The following is a 19,808-nucleotide window of genomic DNA, read 5'->3' as shown; positions in this document are numbered from 1 at the left end:
AGACGGCACGCAGGCACACACAGATACATGCACACATATATGGCACGTATGCACACAGATACACAGATATATGGCACGTATGCACACGCACACGTGCACACATATATGGCACGTATGCACACACATACACGTGCGCACATATATGGCACGTATACACATGGATATACACACATGCACACATATACGGCACATGTGCACACAGATGTAAACACATGCACACATATACGGCACATGTGCACACAGATCTTGCACACTCGTGCACACATACACGGCACGTATGCGCACACGTACACACGCACAGGCCGCCAGGAGGGTCTCCGGCACCTCCCGGTCGCGCCTCGCGCCATGGAGGGCGCCGGGATCCCCCTGGCCGCCTCCCCACAGCTGCTGCCACCCCCGGGAAGGGGAGCCTGTGTTGTGGCTCCGTGCTTTTTTCATTAAAATAGAAGGATAATACAGAAGGGTGTGTCAGAGCAAACACGCCTGAGCAGCCTTTTATTTTCATTTATGAAACAAACGGGTGTTTATTCTGCTGCCGAGATGCCTTTCGGAGCGAGCTGCGGTGCTCGCGCTCCGTTTAGGTACGGCTGAGGTTCCACGCCGCGCTGCGTTCCTCCAGAATGCTGTGTGTCCATAGACTACAATGCCAGCGTTTGTTTTTCAGCAGCTTGTCCAGGGAAAAACAGTCGTGGCGCAGAGATTTCCGTCACCTTGCCAAGCGGGGGTCTTTGCAGTGACCGAAATTCCCTTGTTTAGGGGTGAATCGGGGGTGTCCCTGTAGACCCCAACAGCAGTTTGCCCAAGACCTGTGTTGCAGCACAGGGACAGTCAGTCACCCCAGGGACGTCCTGGCCCCGCTGGGTGCTGTGGCTAAAACCTACCGGCACCCACAGAGACCAAAACTGGCATCAGCAGGTTGTCCAGATGAGCAACTGGGGAAAATACACACCTCAGGAAAAAACATATGCAGGTATGGGTTTTTTCCTCCACTTCCATTCTGCTGTATTTTGGAAACCACTTTGTACCCGCTATGCTGCGCTGCGATTCTTATCTTGAAWCCAGAACAGGTAGTTTTTCCTTAGTATGTGTCATTAGACATATTTTTCCCCTTGCTAGAGGAAAAAGGGACAGCAAAGATTAGCAGAATGCCAGAGGAGAGAAGGCTTGTTTTAGTTATGCAAGGAACAAATGGATAATCCAAATTGGGATGACAGGTCGTGCTCTCACTGAATCTCCAAACTGGAGCTGCTCCAGCGCGCTGTTCTGCCAGCCATTTCACAAGAGGCCCTTGCTCAAGCACCCACACCTTTTCTCTGAAAAGATTGTGTTGTGAATACAGCCATAAGCATCTTCAGCCTTTTTCATGGCCCAGAAGACCACAGCTGAACACTGTTTTCTTTTTTTCAAGAAATAAACCTTCCAGAAGATTAAATTATTAAACTGTGCATCTCTGCAGGTTGCCGTTGCTACCTTGCAGCTGGTAGGAAATGGCTGATTCCAGGGCAGGCCAAATTAGAACCACGCAGACGTTTCAGTGGGATTTGGTAGTTTTGGTAGAATTTTTTCTTTAAAAAAAAACAACTTTCATAACAATAAAGACTGTATTTTATTGCCAAAAAAATAATCAGAAGCCGTTATGAATCTTTAACAAAGGTTGCAGATAAGACAATCTTTTTATTTAAAGAGTTAATCCACTTTTTGCTAGTCTCCAGTAAAGATAAACATAAGGACACAAAATGCCGTATATCTGGCACCTAAGGTCAGGCTTATGGAACAAACATAGGTTCGATAGACTGGATCTACTTTTATTGAAAATTGACTAATAAAATTGAGTTTCGGCCACCAAAAACAGCCAGTTCCACTGGTCAAGTTCACTTTCTTTCTCTTCTGCCTCTTTCCCTCCCTTCAGACCCATCCACCTTCACCTGCATCCCCAGCAATCTGCTTGCACTGTCTTTTCTGTGGATCCGAATGCTTTCTTCAGTCCTGCATGAAATTTTCACATTTCAGCCTGTCTTTTACAATCCTCTGTTTCCTAAATCTGTGCCAGATTAGGATTGCATTTTAGGAATCACCTATGAGAATCATTGCAAGCCCTAACCAGGAGAAAGGCGTGCAAGTCCAGATTTTGAATTTCTAGAAGTCAGTCAGTCTCCTTTTTTTTTTTTTTTAACTTTTTTTTTTTTATCCTGTATGACTGTTCATATTGCATCATGCTCTATGAGTATAACCAAAATATATCCTTGCTCCCAAATGACGTACATCTGCTTTGGAATAGTGGCTTGGCTTTTTTTTTGCTTTTTTTTTCCTTTTCCTTCTTTAACCTTAAGAGGCTGATAAATAAATGATTGCTTGATTTGATGTGGCAGAGTGATATTGCTGCAGTAACTCCCATTCCCAGAGCAAAGCGACTGCCTCTCTTACGTGCCCTGGTTTGTTCCATCCTTAACAAAGTACCTCAGGGCCTCCATATTTAGCTGTTTCCTAAGGAGAAGGGCCGTGGTTTTGTGCTCTCCCAGCTGACCTGCACTGAGATGAAGCCTAAGCCACTCCGTGGGGCGGAATGTAACTGGGCTTCCTCCGACATCTCTTCGGCTTGTTCTGTGAGCAAACTCCGCTGCCGTTGGTCATGGCCTAAGACTACTTTTTGCAGAAGAAAAACAGGTGGGATTAGACATTTTTTTGTTAGTAGAGGGGCAGCAGGGGCTGAAAATCTTAAGCAGCTCTGCGCTGAATAACCACAGAGTCACAAATTGGCTGCTAGAAAAGTCTGGGTGGATTTGGAACAACGTGTGACACAATGAGGAAGCCCAGTAAAACACATTTATGGCCAAAACACAACGTTTCATTGCAGGGAAAAGGAGCAGATAAGGGGCGAATTTCATCCTTTTGTGGGTGTTTTATTCCTCTGCCTACCTGCTGCAAGGGCTTTTATCTGGAGAGCAGCTTTTGCCTGGTCTCCACAGCTACAGTTGGTCTCCCCAGTTGGAGGAGACCAGGCAGTAGCAGCAAGTGTCTCCTGAAGCTAACGTAAGGCAGTGCAGGGAGATGAGCACCCCGCTGGATTCTGCAAAAATCCCATTTTGGACCCAATAATATTCAGTCTTTCAATGAAGAATGACAGAATAGGCTGTGTGCCCATATAAAATCCACAAAGAGAGGAATAAAGACAGGAACTGAGTTCAAAATGATCATGAAAAAATGGAAAAGGGTCGGAAGTGTGTGAGGTTAAGTTCAGTGATGAGAAGTGCAAAGTATTGCATTTTAAAAGGAAAGCTTGAGCACTGAGACCCRTAATGAAGAACAGCCAGCAACGTACGCCGCCCACAGCGGCGAGCTTCAGCTCCTCTGCTCCTCCTACAGCAAGGGCCGGTGTGATACAGCTCCTGCTAAACTAACTATTTCATTACTTTAATTATATAATTTAATTTATTTAACTATTATRAACTATCTAACTCCTGCCTGTGCTGATTTAAATGGCTGCAAATTCTCCTTAACCTACGTATTTGATCTGAGTAGGAGTCCATAACATGGCACTGCTAAAAATAGTCCAGATAATCTCCAATGAAAGGGGTGCTAAAGGCAAGAAATAAGGACTGTTCCTTATCTGCTGAACTATATGAATTTCTGAGCCCAGTCTTATGTGTTGCRCTTATTTATATGTAGTTAATATAGTGAAGAAGAGCAATAAAAATAAAAGGGGTCGGCATATCAAGTGTTTTAGAAGAGGTTATACAGCACAGCTGGGATAACTGGAGTGGTCTGGATTTTCCCTTGGACCAAAGAGCAGCCTGAGGGCCATCCTGGACCTGCACCCTTTTGAATCCCTGGTAAAATCATCAACAAAACCATGCGGGACATTGTTGGAATTAAGGAGATGAAGTGGAGTAGATGTTGTGGTATGCAGTAATGAACTTCAGCGAGAGTCCAAACTGAACAATATTAATCTATCCTCAGGCACAGAAAATAAGCCTAGCTCATGGTTTACAGCTCAGGAAGCAGACAGATGAGTGAGAGGGCCTCCCATACGGACATACATACATAACAGCCAGCAATGGAGATCATACGTCAGAACAATCAAAAAACATTACAAATGTAGTATTTCAGAATATGGAAAATAAGAGCTGAGAATGAAATTTGGGAATGTTGGTTCCCAGCCCAACAGATTTTTCTTTTTTTCCTTTTTTTTTCCCCTGATCCTAAAGCATTTGTCTTTGGAAAGTTTTAAGATACTTCGATGGAAAATCAATGGAAATTTCCTTAGATAATTTAAACATATACATTTTAGAAGGGATTGGGAATATTGATCTTGTTGGTGCTGAATTTTATTTAGTAGTTATGCACAAATAAGTAGTGCTTTTTTTTTAATCTGTTTTGATTTTCCTATTTCAAGTAATTTGTAATTTTCACTGGTTAAAATACCTCAACTGCTTTTTCAGTTTGAGTGTTATCATCCTGTCCCGTTATTTTTCTTTTTAATGGAAGATCAGATAAAGAAGAAAGAAAATGGTAAAATTGGGGAAAAGTTTGCATTAACTGTTCTTCCATATAGGCGTTTGCAATGAATGTGGTGCAGTTTTTAAGTTAGTAACAATAAAAGAAGATAAATACTCTTCCAAAAAAACAAACAAGAGTTAGATCAGCAATTCCATATCTGGGGAAATGTCTAAACCTTTGTTTTTGTTAAATAAATAGCAGTTATTTTGGTTCTAGTCAGCACTTGAGATTCAGGACATCCATATGCAGAAGATTTTTTTTTCAGGGTCCCATGTAATTTTGAATATAATTATATTATTTTAGTGCCCACAGAATGAACTGAAACCAATCTAATCTGGACATTGCTCTTTCAGATTATTAGGAAGGCTCTAACAGAGGAAAAACAAGTGTCTACAAAGACATCCGCAGCAGATCTTGTGACAGAAACTGATCATTTTGTGGAGAATTTTATTATTTCTGCTCTGAAAGAGAAGTTTCCCTCCCACAGGTGAGTATCTGCTGAAAGAAGTGAAATAGCCTATCCATGAGCTTTTTTTTTTTCTGTAAAAATTCCATGTGTGACTGGCATTCAAAGAGAGTTTTAGAAGTCTCTCTCTAAAAGTCAAAAAACTTTGGTAAAAATACTTTTTCTTAATCCAGTTTCCTTCAGTTTTATATATCTTAAATATGAATATGTTCCTGTTAGACACTTGCGTATAGTCCTCCTCCTGAGAAAAAAACTACTGTTGTAGCTGYACTCAGGACAGCAGAATTTCTAATGTTTCTACCATCACCTGTGCCCTTTTAAATGCTTGTTTCTTAATGTCTTGAAATGCATTTACTAGTGATGTAATRTTTTTTTCTCCTGTAGAGGTATCTTGTAGGAAAGTTTTGTATCAACCTCCATGTGTTTCCCGGTACTGATCTATTCTCTACTGCCTGAGTATAATATGAAGCATATCTATTTTAAAATAAAGCTGGTATTAATGATAGGAAGGGCTCTGTCCTGCAGCCCCTGCCGTCTCCTGCCTTTCTGCATAAGCATTTGGCAGATGAGGGCACTTGCCATTTTTAATCACATTTACCTTGTGCTGTGTACRATCCTAAAGTCGGTGAGCAGCAAGGCTGTTTATCATCATTTAATGCATATAAATAAGCAAGACACAAGCAAGCTACTGCTTGGGGTTTTAACCCACGCTTTTAAAAATAGATCACGTTGTTGACTTCTGTGGAGCTGTGAAGGTCAGCTCGGAAATAACTCCTCCCTGTGCACAGATTAGAGGGCGGTTTTGTATTAGTTGGTCAGGGTTGGTGTGATGCAGCGACAGTGCAATTGATTTCCACATTTGACTTCACTCTGCAAGGGTAAAATGGCTCTTCCTTCAGAAGCGGTGCAGAGGCTGTGCTTGGCTTAAATGCTGTTTAATCCCCCTCAAACTGTGTGCTTCCTCAGTGGATATGAGCCTTGCAATCCAGCGCTGAGCAGAAGTAAACAAAGATGAGAATCTGTAGGGCTCTGCTAATGCTGCATGTATTTTACTAAGCTGATTCGGTCAGCTGAAGTGTATATATATAAAAAAAGAAGCCWTTGGAATGAGTAGAAAGAACATTATATTCTAAACCCGGCTTTCTAAGTACGTGTCGTGTGTGATCGTGCACTGAAGCAGCACTGTACGGCAGGACGTGTGGCGCTTGGCCGCGCTTCTCAGTGAGAGTGCCAGGCTTTGCAAGCCTATTATTTGTGTAATATTCCATCCACTGTCGCTGGCCGTGCTCTCAGCTCCAGTGTGTTGTTTCTTTTCCTGGACAGCCTGGCAGAGAACATGCTACATACAAATTTCACGTAAAAGGGGAGTGATCAGAAGCACTCAAGCTACTCGYGGTGGGAACGAAATTGCAAGGTCAAACATAGACCTAGAAACTGAAAACCCTCCAGCTTCATTAACCCTGTGCAGTTCACTTGTGACTACATGAGCAAATTGAGAAACTGCCATGCTTTTTTAAAACAAGTTGTTTTTGTTGGTGGTACTCGTTGTCCTGACATTGAATAAAGTTGGATTAGTTTAAAAAATAGATTTAAAATAGATTAAATAAAGAGCCCACTATTGAGATAAAAAATAAAGAGTAGCAATCAAGGTTTAATTTTAATGTAAACGTTAAAAGATCATTTAAGYTGTGTTAGGTCTTTCCCTTAATTTGATTCTTAAAATCATCGGTGAAGATTTCTATGTTCTTTATCTCTTATTTAAATTATCTTTATTTTAATGCTGTCTGACTTGAAAAAAAATGTATCTTGGAAGTGTGAAAAATTAAGAGAGATGTCACTGCAACCTGTACCATTTGTGCCATGTCAGAGTGATCCATTCTGAGATATGGGAAATGTGCTTGGAAGTAATAAAAAATGTTAGGAAAAGCTATTAAAAACCTATTTCTGTCCCATATTCCTTTCTTCTTATCTCTGTATGGCTGACGAATGYGTTAGGGATTGGTGAGGTGTAGCTCTGATTTGACCCTTCTGCTCTAAGCGAGCATCACTCCTAGCTGCAGTTCATACCATGCTACAATTTCCTGGCTGTTCCAGCAGTGAATTTCTCAGTGGCTTCGTGATATGCACAGATGTCCACTAAGGCTAGGCTAAAATCACTAGGCTTATTTTGCACACGAGAAAACTTTAATCCAGGTTTGCACAGGAGTCGACACAGCTGAAAGGCTGGGATATTTAATTAACTGCTGCAATAACACGTCTACCTCTCCCACTTTGGCCATGTACCTGTCTAAGGTTTGGTACCCAGTGCTTTAGCCTGAATATTTTGCTTAGTTTGTTTGCTTTTACAGCATATAGAGCCATAGAGCAACACATCAGCTGCGTGCTGGCCTGGCCTGTGGGAGCTACCGCAGTACCTAGTGCTGTACAGCAGCAATAGCCTTTTTTTAGGCTATGGTTTCCTCATTTCTCATACGCCTCCTGCTTCTGAAAATGAATCTGTGACATTGTAAACGTCAATGGGACTGTTGTACCTCAGCTTCCCATTCATATTTTTGTACGTAGGGACTACAGTGCACAGGCACCCACTATGAGGAAAAGGCCAAGAAGATGAGTTTCATCTCACTACCGGCCAGTAGTGCAGCCAAAGCTTTTCATGTGTTTAGGTCATAACCAGAAGAATTTTAAAAGGAGRAAAGCAAGTTGTAAACACCAACAAGGCAAAATGATGAACTATATAGAGCAAGCAAGCAAGCAATCTGTGATATGTTTGAGAACTTCAGTGGCTTGTTCCAGGGTTTTTGGCTTTCTGGTTGCACTCTGACTCTTTAGGTGTCATTTTAAATAWGGCCCTTCACCGTTTTCTGTAATGAAAATTAAAATAGTAACAAGTGGTTCCTGTCACGCCAACATGGGCCTATAATGCCACATAAGCCCTTTTCTTGGGGAAAAAGTTTCTTTTTCCCCAAGCACTCGCAGGAACTCTGTATACCAAAACTAGTTGTTCAGGTATGATACCCAGACCATGATTGTTCAAGTATGATACCCAGACCAAGAGTTTGTACCAGCATTTTCATTCTACACAGGCTATATATGCAGAACTCTACTGAAATCTGTAAGATCAGCACCTGCAGGGCGCTCACAGAAACAGATCCTGAGCACTTTATGGGAGAGCAAGGATAATTAAGGTCAGCAGGAAATTTGCCAGAACTGGTTGTACATTTCCCAGGAAAAAAACAAAAACAAAACTACTGAAAGAAGTCGGTACACAACATTAGACAAGCTCAGATTTCAGTGTGCCTTGTGCAGCCCCCCCACCACAAAAAAAAAAAAGTGTTGATTTACTTTGGGTCATGGGAAGAAGAAAGTTCAGCTTTGTAAATCTTTCAATTTCCTGACTCCAACTGCTGCAAAAAAATCCTGTAGGAGTCAGATTGTGGATTTTTGTAGAGTGCATTATTTYTTACTGACTGAATTTGAGTGCAAAGAGCAGCAAATACATTTTGCAGTTTGTATTACTTACTGCAAGAGACAGCACAAATTTATGTTGTACAGAAAAGCTTCTCCCAGGATTCCAGGGATGCCAGTTCAGATTCATTTCTGCATGCTTTCCATAATTGTATATGAGGAGAGAGAACATAAATGGAATTATATATTACCATGTAAAATCATATGCTGTAAGCTTGAGAACTCTCTTTTAAGGTTTCTATGAGAATCTTTCACTCACAAATTAAAAAATAAAAATATATGTGTTTGTGTATATAATATATAAATTAAGTAGTCGGAAGGAGTTCAATTTTCTTTTACACTTTTTACTCAATATCAAATATAGGTTCATTGCAGAAGAATCCACTGCTGCTGGTTCAAAATGTGTCCTCACGGACAGTCCTACTTGGATTATTGACCCTGTTGATGGAACTTGCAATTTTGTGCACAGGTAAGTAGACAGGAAAGTGAAAGCAGAGAAAATATCAAAAAATCTTCCAGTTAATCCTCCCTTTAAAGATATTTTACTGTGTTGTATGCTCAACCTGCACTTAAAAACACCATTACATTTTCAAATTCAGAAAGGTTTTGCCTAAGTTAGAATCATCCCTGTATCTTTTTATACCCCATGTCGTATGTCTCAGGGGGTGAGTGATTGTGTTGGAGAGAACTTTATATTTTTACCTAGAGCTAAGCCAAAGTTTCTGCTAATTCCCTGCTTAATGACCTAGAAGCTCTTGACTCATAGCTGGTGTATATACAGCACACACGGCATGTGGAGGCTTGACCTGAGCTGGAGAAACAAGGCTGTGCCGTGATGACATTTGGCCTAACTCTTTACGTGGCTGTTACATATCCCTCCTAATAGTGGTGTTTGCTCCCTCTCCATAGACACATTTGTTTTTCACAGAAGTACAACCATTGCCTATATGTAGAAAATATCTGAGGACTCAGCTTTACTGTATAACATGGACTTTATTCTGTAAATGCCTGTAATTCTGCTTTGCAAAGAGAAATGCAGGCATCATTGCTGCCAAAATACAGATTTGTCATTTAAGTGCTGGGAATTGTGAACTAATGTAATATTTCTGTTTAAAACCTAAATATATTCTACCTTATACTTAGGAATTTAACATAGTTATAGTTACCACAAAAAAAAAATTCTTTACTCCTGGTGCAATTCTGCAGTATTCTGGTGGCTGGGAGAAGGGGAGCTTATGTGCTTGTCTTTTATCCAGTGAAGGAAAATTTTCCTACCACTATTTTTTGGACCTTTTTTTCTACAGCCTTTTTTAAAACATGCTTTTAAGAATTCATTTCATTATTTAAAGTGCAATTATTATACTTCAGTCACAAATTAAGTGCAAGATCATCACTTTGCAAAAGAGAGGGTAGAAAAACAGGTTTCCCCTTGTCTTGATGGCAGCAGTAAGATTTCTCTCTGCAGCTTAATTGCTGTTTCAGATACTTGGAGTTCACTTGAACAAAATGTGCTGTCAGAAGTGATTACTTGTTATAACAAAATAAATGTTTTTAAATTAGATAATTCAGTAACATTGAAAGAAAAAATCACTAAATATACAACATGTTATAGTATAAAAAGACTGATATCTTTATGTGTTTTTCTTGCCTTTTCCTATATTAAGTTATATGTTTTTTAAGGATTCACAATTTCAGAGAGATCAAGAATGATACTTAAATATTTTTTACCTTGGAGCATTCTTCTTTTCTCAGACTCTTTAGCTCTGTCAATCCTTTTAAAAAAATATAGCTCAATATTAAACCCGAGTGAAGTCACAGAGCTCCCTGCAGGGTTTTGTTGTTTGAGAGAGTTGCAGAACTATTAAGTTCCAAGATTTCTCATACTTGGAGATATTTTTCATTTTAATGCTACTTCATTTCTTATTCTTCACAGGTTTCCAACAGTGGCAGTGAGCATTGGATTTGCTGTCAACAAAGAGGTATAAAATAATGTTCTTTAAGATGAGTAACCTTGGATCTGGCTAGAAGCCTAAAAGCCCTGTGGAAACTTAAGAAAAAAACCATCCAATCAGCTACTGCACTGGCTTTTCATGCCAAGTCTATTTGGGCATACTCTGCTAGTCTAAAATGCCAGTCCTCCAAGACTTCTCTTATGTATAAGGGCAATTATAGAATAATTCTCATGAATTATTATAAATATTATAGGATTTGTGTAACTACGAAGTGAGTACTGGAGTGGGCAAGGTTTTGTAAGACAAAGATGCGATGAGTTAAATATAGTGCTGCCTATTCATAATTTAAATGTGTCTCCCAGTGTTCTTATGGTGACAGTTATGGCTTCTTTCCTCCTAGCAGCATCTGTGAAAGCTAAGGGCTGCTGTGAGATGTAATTCAAAACTGCTTTCTATGATAAGTACAAAGTCAGGGACCTAATTCACTTAATCTGACTTGGTGGGTTTTTATGTAGTAAAATTACTGTACTTCCCTCATGAGAGCTTGATCACAGGAAAACAAAGAAGAACTTAGCTTTCGTGTCCGCTGTCTTCTTTGAGTTTCCTAGCTGTACTCATTCATGCTAGAGGCTTTTTTTTCCAGACATTGGTGTTTTACAGTCTGAGATATACGGAAGAAACAGCTCTTCAGGTTGCCAAGGAATGTGCCTCATGCAGCCTGATGCCACAGTAGAGCTGCCACTGAAGCCAGCAAGAACTCTGTGCAGTAAAAAACATAGTTGTCAGATGTGCTAGCAGCTCTCAGTGATTTAAACCCAATAATGCTGTTTACTTCTCCAGTTTGACATTTCAAACATAGAAACTGCAGTGAACCACTTCCATGCTTTTCTGAAGTTTACTCCTTCCCGATGGCCTTTTGAATTTTACATATGCTTATCAGACAGTTTTCTGTAATATTTATTATTTTCTAGAACATCATCATGCTTTTGGTGCCACATATTTGGATTATGTAAACAAAACAAAGCTGAAACAAAAAACAACAGAGGAAAAAAGATAAAACTCCCTCAATAAAGAAAAAGGCAAAACAGAAAAAAGTAGTAACTTGAAAATGAGCCAGAGTGCACACAGGGGAACTGACYTGAATGTAAGCTTTGAGCAGCACTGAAGCAATTCCTGCAGATGTCTTCAGGGAAAGACTATTAATAGTGTCCCTCAAAAAAAATATAAAAAAAAAAAAAAGAAATGGTTTAGATTGGATCTCAGGGTAAAGAACAAGAACAACCTATTCCCTCTGAACTGTCTCTGCTGAAAACTGATGTTTTTTTACATTGAATGGGGAGAAGATTTGAAGTCTATAACATGTGAGATGTTTTCTTGACCTTTTTACCATCTATGACTTTGGGCAAGTCAGTTAATTTTTGTGTATCTCTCTGTACCTAAACAAAGTACAGTTATTAGTATTTATCTAAGGGTTATTTTAGGAACATATAATTGAAGCTTGTAAAGTGCTTTAAGATCTTTTGATGAAAGGTATAAAGAAATTTGGTGATTCCCTGAAAGAGTCCAGTGTTGCTCATTCTCCAAAGCTTTCGTGTTGGATTACTGGGTTTAATATTTCTCTTCAAAYTTCCTCTCTAGACTCTCATGTTCTTATACTTAGAGAGGATTTTGCGGAGAAAAAAAAAAAAAAAAGGAAAAGTGACTGGAGTGTACTACTGTGGATTAAAAAGGGGGCAAATTAAATGCATCTGGAAAGATCAAGTTTGTGTAAAAGTATCCGCTGTTAATRAACCAGATGTCATGACTTTTGAGTTTGATGGCTAACTGATGATATTTATATATATTTAGGGTTGCAAATCTTCATGGTCCTGCCAAAGTCAATGAAACAACTCCTATGTGTAACTGCTCACCAGTGAAAGTTTTCATTAATTCAGAATATGGCCTTAGAGGACTTGCATATTTTTGATAAAAACATGTAACTGAATTAGAAAGCAACTAGCATTTAATCCATTCTGATGTGAACACAGATGAGCTGCAAGTGAGAGTTTAGAAGACTATGAACAGATTGCATTAACTTCTCATTATAACCTGAGTTTTATAGGACCAAACATCATAGTAAAAATATTCCAGTTTATTAGCATCAGTATAATCTTTGATTACATGTGCCAATTAAAATATTACTGAACTTTCTGCCGTTAGTAGTTGTTTATATTTATGTATAGTAATTTGAGTTGCATTCATTTCTTTCCTTTTCAAAATCTTAAAGCTTGAATTTGGTGTAATTTACCACTGCACTGAAGAACGGTTATACACTGGTAGAAGAGGTCAAGGGGCATTTTGTAATGACAAAAGGCTTCAGGTATCAAAAGAGACAGGTTGGTCTAGATTTTGTTAGAACTCTAAAAGGAATATGTTAATTTTGTTTCAGAGTTGTTACAAATCGACATTAGGATAATGAACATCATTATCCTGATGGAAAGTATTTCTTCTGCATGATAATTTTGTTGTTATGTGTTTGCTTTTTGTTCTTTTTCTGAAAACATCACATATTTTTTCTCATTTTCTTTTAAAATATTACAGCTGAATGTGAATTCCTCTTAAGTAATCCTGAATTGTTTTGATTTATAGTCATTGTTTAAAATAATCAAGCACCGGCAGATTCACCAGTTTCATTCCAGTTTTGCCACTGGCATAGCCTTTTATAAGCAAAAAACAATGGAAATGGTGAATCAGAATCACAGTACTATAGTGTCTGTTGCTCACTTATTTCAGAAACCTTGTATATCATAAAGTGTGTTATGTCAGTAGGCCTATATGCTAACAGCCAACTAAAGGATGCATGCTTTACAGGGGGCCCTTAACAGCTTGCTTTTGTGTGTGAGGTATGTTTCAACATACAAATAGCTATCAGCATTTAGTTGACACGTTAATGGCATTAATTTGTTGGTAAGCCATATATTTGTCTGTCCATTTACCTAATGACAATAGATAACAATGATCAGACATGTATGTTTTTTCTTTTAATTGATCAAAATATAGTGGGGAATCAAAATATAGTGGGGACAGAAGCAAACGTGTGCCAGAAATGTACARCAATGTACAACAAACCTGAAACATAGCAAATTCTGGCAAATTAACATACAGATTTGCTCTAGTCTCCCAAGCAGGCCCTGCATCAAATCTTCCCTGAAACTGATGAAGTTTGGATGTTCACTTAAATTAAGTTAGTGGGTGAGAATCTCCCCATTTGGAGAGATGGAATAAATTGTAAGGTCAGTATCTTATCTCAGTAGTACCTGAGATAAGATTTTAATCCCATGTTATGCATCACATTTTTGGCTGTGCTTAAAAGCCCCATATTCCACAAGAAGTTATGGTGACAGAGACTTTGGGAAGAAATTAGGGCACCCCATCTGGGGTTAACTGAGCCACTCCTGAAACGGCCTCACTCACATATGTAGTCAGAGCGCTCTGGTCTCCAGTTGAGCAAGTAATGATTTTGGCACATGCCACTTTTGTCCTCCTTTCTCTGGACTTTCAGTCTATATAGTGTCTAAAGCACAGCACAGGAAGGGGACCTTCTACCCTTCCAAACTTTGAAAATTTCCTTTATTTTCAGCTTCATTCTTTGGTGGTGGGGATTTTCATCAGTGAAAACATAGCTTCTTTAATCTCACTTCTAATGATGTTTAAGTATATAAATTCAGAGTTGTTCTGTAAAGACTATGGCCTCAGTGAAATAAACCAGCCTTGGAGAAGAGAGAGTGTTTCCCTGAACCTCCATCTGAAGTAATCTTCACTGATGTGTGGTGTGTGGAGGGAGAGCTAGGCTGACATGTTGCCTCATGCCTTTTGTTTGAGATTGTTCTGTAAAGTTAAACTACACAGTATCTTCAAGGCAGACATTAGGATTGTTCAAATTATTTGAAATTATGGTACAGATCAAACTGCTCTTTGTTAATGGTTAATTTTGTGTAGATGTAGTTTGYGAGGTCCAGCAGTCCCTTTGACTTTGATACTTTCTTCTTACACTTAGATTCAGGCCTGGCCTCCCATGTGCTAATACTGTATTTTATTTTTCTRGTCTTTTTCTGTGGTCTTCAGAATTGATCTTTTCTTCATAAATCTATCTGCATCACTGTTAAATCTCTTCTACCAACCCCCCTATTTTTCTGTCTTATACCGGTGTGAGGAGTGCYCAGTAAATTTTCTCTTGCACCTTGAACTGCTGAAGCCATATTGAGCATTGGGAGCAGATACCTCCTTCTGAGTGCAGTTCTTCCCCTTCCTCACGTCAGTCTCATCATCCAACTTATAACTGGCCGTAGCCTTATTTAAAATTAGAGATATCTGTTTTTTTTGGGAGGAATATCTTTGATAACTGAAAAGCACAACTGTCTTTGTCATGACCTAGCTGTGACTGGTGTTGCATTTCGGCCATGAGGCATGCATCGAGTTTTACGTAATTATAAATTGGCTCTGTTATGCAGAAAGATCTAAGGCAGATTGCTTTCACCATCCAGAATTTTCAGGTGTACCTAAGCAGCGAATACCCTGCAGCATGTCTGGATTGGTGTTTTTATGTTTCAGTACAGTAATTTTAAAAGTGTCTGTTAAATCTGTATTCATATAGTTAAGCTTTTGATATCCTGTAACTTTCAATCTAATTACCTATCTGTTACTCACCAACCACTTACCACATTGCATGAATCCACAATGTTCTTCTGTAATACTAAATTCACTGGTAGCCTGTTTAATTAAATGATGTCACACTCTGTCCTAATTTGCCTTTGAAAACCTCCTTGCTACTTTGCTAAGAATTTTTAGCTTATGCAATTAGCTGTAATAACCAGGTAGACTTTCCCAATGTGAATGAATGTTTAGCATTTGATGCAGGGTAGAAGGTGACACCCGGCATTGGATACAGACTGGTTAGTAAGTAATCAACTTTGAGGTTCCTTGTGTCTTCAACACCTCCTGAGTTTATCTGGCATAGAAGAAGCTTGGCATTTGACCAGCTGTCTCCACCTAAATTGGCATAAGGTTCTTATATTCTAGCAATGTCTCCTGTGAGGACTGCTGCAACACCTTGCAAGTCACTGTGAGTCTTCCCTTTAACTGCAGTAGGCTTTGACTGTGCATTAGGCTAATATCCTCATGTACTGTAAACCAGAACTTTCTTTGCTGAACACAACACAAATGCAACGTTATTGTTATTAATTGAGATACTGTTTTAGTTTATGGTAAGAAAGAGGGATTTTCAATCATAAGGTGTCTTCACTCTGAAATGTTAGAAAGAAGGGGAGCTATGACTGAATGACTGATGTTTAGGCAGAAGCTTTTCATTGATCTTACTATATTCTTAAATYTTTAATTGTTAATAAATTACATTAAAAGTTCTCTATTCAAGAACCATTATGTTTTCAAATGTAATCAGCTTATTGTCAACAACAGTTGCTAGGTCACTGGGTTATTTTTAGCTGACTGCTAATGTTAGTGAATTTGCCAAAAGCTGACTGGTCAATGAAAGAAAACAATGTATGGAAACATCTAAGACTTATAAGAATGTATTCTTATTTTTGATCTTCCTAATCGTTAAAGAAAAAAACATATGTTTAGATAAGACTATTTGATATAAAAAAATCAGTCTTGTTTCAGTTTTTAATGTGGAGTCACTTACCTTGTGAAAGTGTTTGTGGTAGAAAAAGAGGATATGAAAAATGCGTTTCTGTGAGAAGTCCATTATTGTTTAGTCTGAAGAAATTGCYCAATTTTAACTAGAAACTGTGAAATTAATGGAAAAAATACTTGCATTGCAGATATCTCGAAGGCCTTAATTTTAACAGAAATCGGTCCAAAACGTGACCCAGCAACTTTGAAATTGTTCCTTGGTAACATTGAGAGATTGCTCAAGGCCCAGGCACACGGGTAAGATATTTTAAAATCTCTCTCACGTTGTGACTGAAAATTGTGAAAAGAGCAACAAAAGAGCACCTCCTTAGGTAGAATGGGACTCTGCCTGGTGGAGTCCGCTGCACGTTTTGCAGTCTGTGGGGCTGGGCTGCAGGCGAAGGCCTCGCCGGCCGGCCCTGGTGTGTCCCCTGGCCACGGGCCCTGATGTGTCCCCTTGTCGCCGTGTCCAGGGTCCGTGTGATCGGCAGCTCTACCCTCGCGCTCTGCCTCTTGGCGTCGGGCGCCGCAGATGCCTATTACCAGTTTGGCTTGCACTGCTGGGACTTGGCTGCGGCGACTGTGATCATTAGAGAGGCAGGTGGCACTGTCATAGACACTTCAGGTGAGCAAAATGTTCTTTTCTTTCATTGATTTTTTTTTTTTTTTGAACTTAGTGGTATTTCAGGGCAACTTCTGTTACTTCATATAGTCCCTTTCCCATGACACAGAATCATTTCTAGCAGTGTTCATTAGAAATGTCTATTCTCACCATTAGACTCTGGCTGGTTATTCATGACTTAATGATGTAATTCCAGCTTGGGTTTTCATCACATCAAAGGTCTTCTGAGCCAAATTGTCTTTCTGTGACCTTGAGTAGTTCTTTTAAAGCATCAGATTTTCTGTAAAGACTAGCCGGGAAGGTTGATCATTATGCTCAGACTGCAAACACATCTCAGCAGAGACAGCTTTGCAGAAGGAAGGCCTGACAGRTACATATGTGAGCACTACTGACTAGGAAGCTCCTAGAGAACAATATAGTTTGTGTTTTATTATTTTAGATGATTATTTTGTTCATTTCTGTGGTACACATCTCCAGTAAAAATGAGCCTCTAAGACGGTGAAGTTTACAGTGACTGCGCATATGTGCTGTTTATTTTCTTTATTTACTGGTTAGTGTGCATATTGTGAAAAGTCATAGAGGACTAAGAATGCTATCCTCATTAAATAATTTCTGTKTTGTCCCTTCCTATTAGTAAATTTGCAGTAAAGCACATCTTGACTTTTATCTGACAGGAAAACAAGAAAATAGTGCATTTATTATTTTGTACTGAACATAGGTAGATATTCAGTGCTCTGTTGCTTGCTTTGGCATCATATTTAGAATTTTATTTTCKCAAGAGTTTTGAAGTTCTCAGTATCTTGATTCCAGATAGGAGYTGCCCATTTGGGTTTTCTTTCTCATCCCAAAACAGGCCATGTAAAGGTGTTTTAATGTTTCTGAATCTGTCTAACTGCAGTGTGTTTTTTATTTAAGAATATGTTGCCTTTTAACATGACCTAAGAGAATTCCTAACCCTCTTGTCTGCAGGGGGACCTCTGGATCTTATGTCCTGCCGAGTGATTGCTGCAGGCACCAGAGAGATGGCTATGTTCATAGCTCAGGAAATACAAACTATTCACTACAGACGAGATGATGAGAACTAATGGAAATTGAGTTCTTGTAATATAGAGTCCACCCTCCTGAACTACATAATTTTAACAAGATGGGTGGCTTAAAGGGTACGTGATTTCAGCAGGATGCTTTCTGTGGAGAATTTGTGTCAAATATTTTTTACAAATTTATTACAATGTGGGAAGGCCTGGGAAGATTTTTAAACCTCTAGGGATCTCGTTTCCTTTTTAATATGTATCTCTTTCAGCAGTACCTTTTTTTATAAGATAGCATATTTTACTTGTAGTGTTTGTTTCAAAATTAAGTTGTAATTTCATATCCGTGGGGCTGATATTTAGTCTTTTGTAACATGCAGCTAAAAATGGAACTTTATTTTTACAGATGCAGATCTCAGGTAAATGAGCTTTAGGACTGTAGTAAGGATGAGTAGTTAAAATGTGTGCCTATAATACCCTTGTTCTATAATACTTAAAATGCAATAAAAACGACATTAGTATTTCCTAACTATGTCATAGCTATATATCCTTATATATGTATGTGTACATATATGGCTGTGTATATATATACACCGATACATGTATATGCAAGTATACACACACATATTTATACACACACACACACCCAKGTGTATATGTGGGTATCGTGGATGTTTACAGCAATTTAGGAAATCCATAGAGAAAAGCTAATATTAGAGGTTCTTTTCAGATAAAGAGTATATGTTACTTGTGCGCTGTCAGTGGGGGCTATTGAAATGGCTGACAACAGAACTGACCATGGAAAATGTTTAATGTTTTCACACACTGCCCGGCTATCCCTTGTTTTCTTTATCCCAGTTCATAGGGATAATCATAGTGCCCTCCTACAGGCCTCTGTAAGATGCTCAAACCTGCAAATACTTCTGTCACGGAGCAGGTATAGTTAAAATCAGGACTATTGAACTCACAGTTCAATACTCACAGTATTAACTGTGACCCACAGTAGTGGGACACCTCTCTCAAGGAGCTCTTGATTTTAGTGACACTTCGAGCAGTGTTTGGCTCCCACTGACAAGTTATTAAAAATAAGCACATATGCTATGCTTGCAAAAAACGGTAGCTGTAAATCACCTACCCTTCTCACAGAGCTGTAATCATGCTATCTGAATGGAGAAAACKGTAAAAACAGTTATATACCTTTTGTAAAAGCACAGTTGCTCTATGTCCTTGAATCTAGCAGATTTTAATTCCACCAAGGTAATAATTTTTTATCTAGATTGTTTTTATTGAAAAATAGGTAAAAACACTAAAAATAGTTCATATGAAATCACCTCTAATTTTTTTCTTAAAAAGTTGAATTTAAAGAGATCTCTTTTTTGCAAGAGTGAAATAAATAAATAAATAAATAAATGCACCAAAAGATACTTATTGGTCAAATTTTTTTAAATTTGTTTTTACACTGCATGTGTCGACTTCGTATGTGTGCTCAGCTCTCTGCCTAGAAGACACAAACCAGAGTCCTGACAAATAACCTTAAATGTCTTTTTTGCCATGAGAAATATTTTTCACTGAAGATGACACAGTTTCCGTGAGATTTCTTGATTAAAAAAAAAATGAGAAAAAAAAAAAGAGAAACACCAAGTATTGACGGTGTGAGGAACGTCTGAAACGCACGCCCTTGATCCGGCCCGGCGCTGAAGAACCGCGCGGAGGAGGAATTCCCAGCGGCGGCCGGAGCTGTCCTCCGTCACAGTGATCCAGCTCCGCGCATCCCGCTGTTGCCTCCCTTGGAAGCTTAGATTGTGAGCCCCTCGGGGCAGGGACGCTACCGGCGTTCTGGGTTTGCACAGTGCGGAATAGCCGGGATTCTGGTGCACGGCAGGGCACTGAGGTGCTACGAAGTCGTGAATAATAAATACTAATAAGCTCTCTGGTCTCGCCTTGTCTCGCCCCGGCTCTCTCGGAGGACAGCTGAGGTCCAGGCGGCAGCTGTGGAGCCTGCTCGCCCCACGCTGATCCCGAGGGCGCTTAGCCTTGGAGCCTCGAGCAGCCGGCGGAGCAGAGGGGCTTTGCTCTAACTCCTGCCGCGGGGATAAGCTCCGCAAGGA

The 19,808-nt window shown here is 39.3% G+C and overlaps 1 protein-coding gene across 1 annotated transcript in view; it reads left to right on the top strand.

Annotated features, from left to right (window-relative positions):
• Positions 1-18,271, top strand: part of IMPA2 (inositol monophosphatase 2) — a 19,470-nt gene extending 1,199 nt beyond the window's left edge. Inside the window, exons 2-8 of the mRNA XM_026033871.1 lie at positions 4,851-4,984; positions 8,793-8,897; positions 10,362-10,407; positions 12,647-12,755; positions 16,200-16,308; positions 16,524-16,675; positions 17,642-18,271. Of these exons, the coding sequence (XP_025889656.1) occupies positions 4,851-4,984; positions 8,793-8,897; positions 10,362-10,407; positions 12,647-12,755; positions 16,200-16,308; positions 16,524-16,675; positions 17,642-17,757 (771 nt within the window). The 3' untranslated portion in view covers positions 17,758-18,271. The remainder of the gene's footprint in view (positions 1-4,850; positions 4,985-8,792; positions 8,898-10,361; positions 10,408-12,646; positions 12,756-16,199; positions 16,309-16,523; positions 16,676-17,641) is intronic.
• The last annotated feature ends 1,537 nt before the right edge of the window (positions 18,272-19,808 follow it).

Source organism: Nothoprocta perdicaria, unplaced genomic scaffold (genome assembly GCF_003342845.1).
Source record: "Nothoprocta perdicaria isolate Ctin4 unplaced genomic scaffold, notPer1 scaffold_134, whole genome shotgun sequence".
Lineage (NCBI taxonomy): Eukaryota > Metazoa > Chordata > Aves > Tinamiformes > Tinamidae > Nothoprocta > Nothoprocta perdicaria.
Note: the sequence above shows the minus strand (reverse complement) of the source record. Positions and strands in the feature narration are given on the sequence as shown.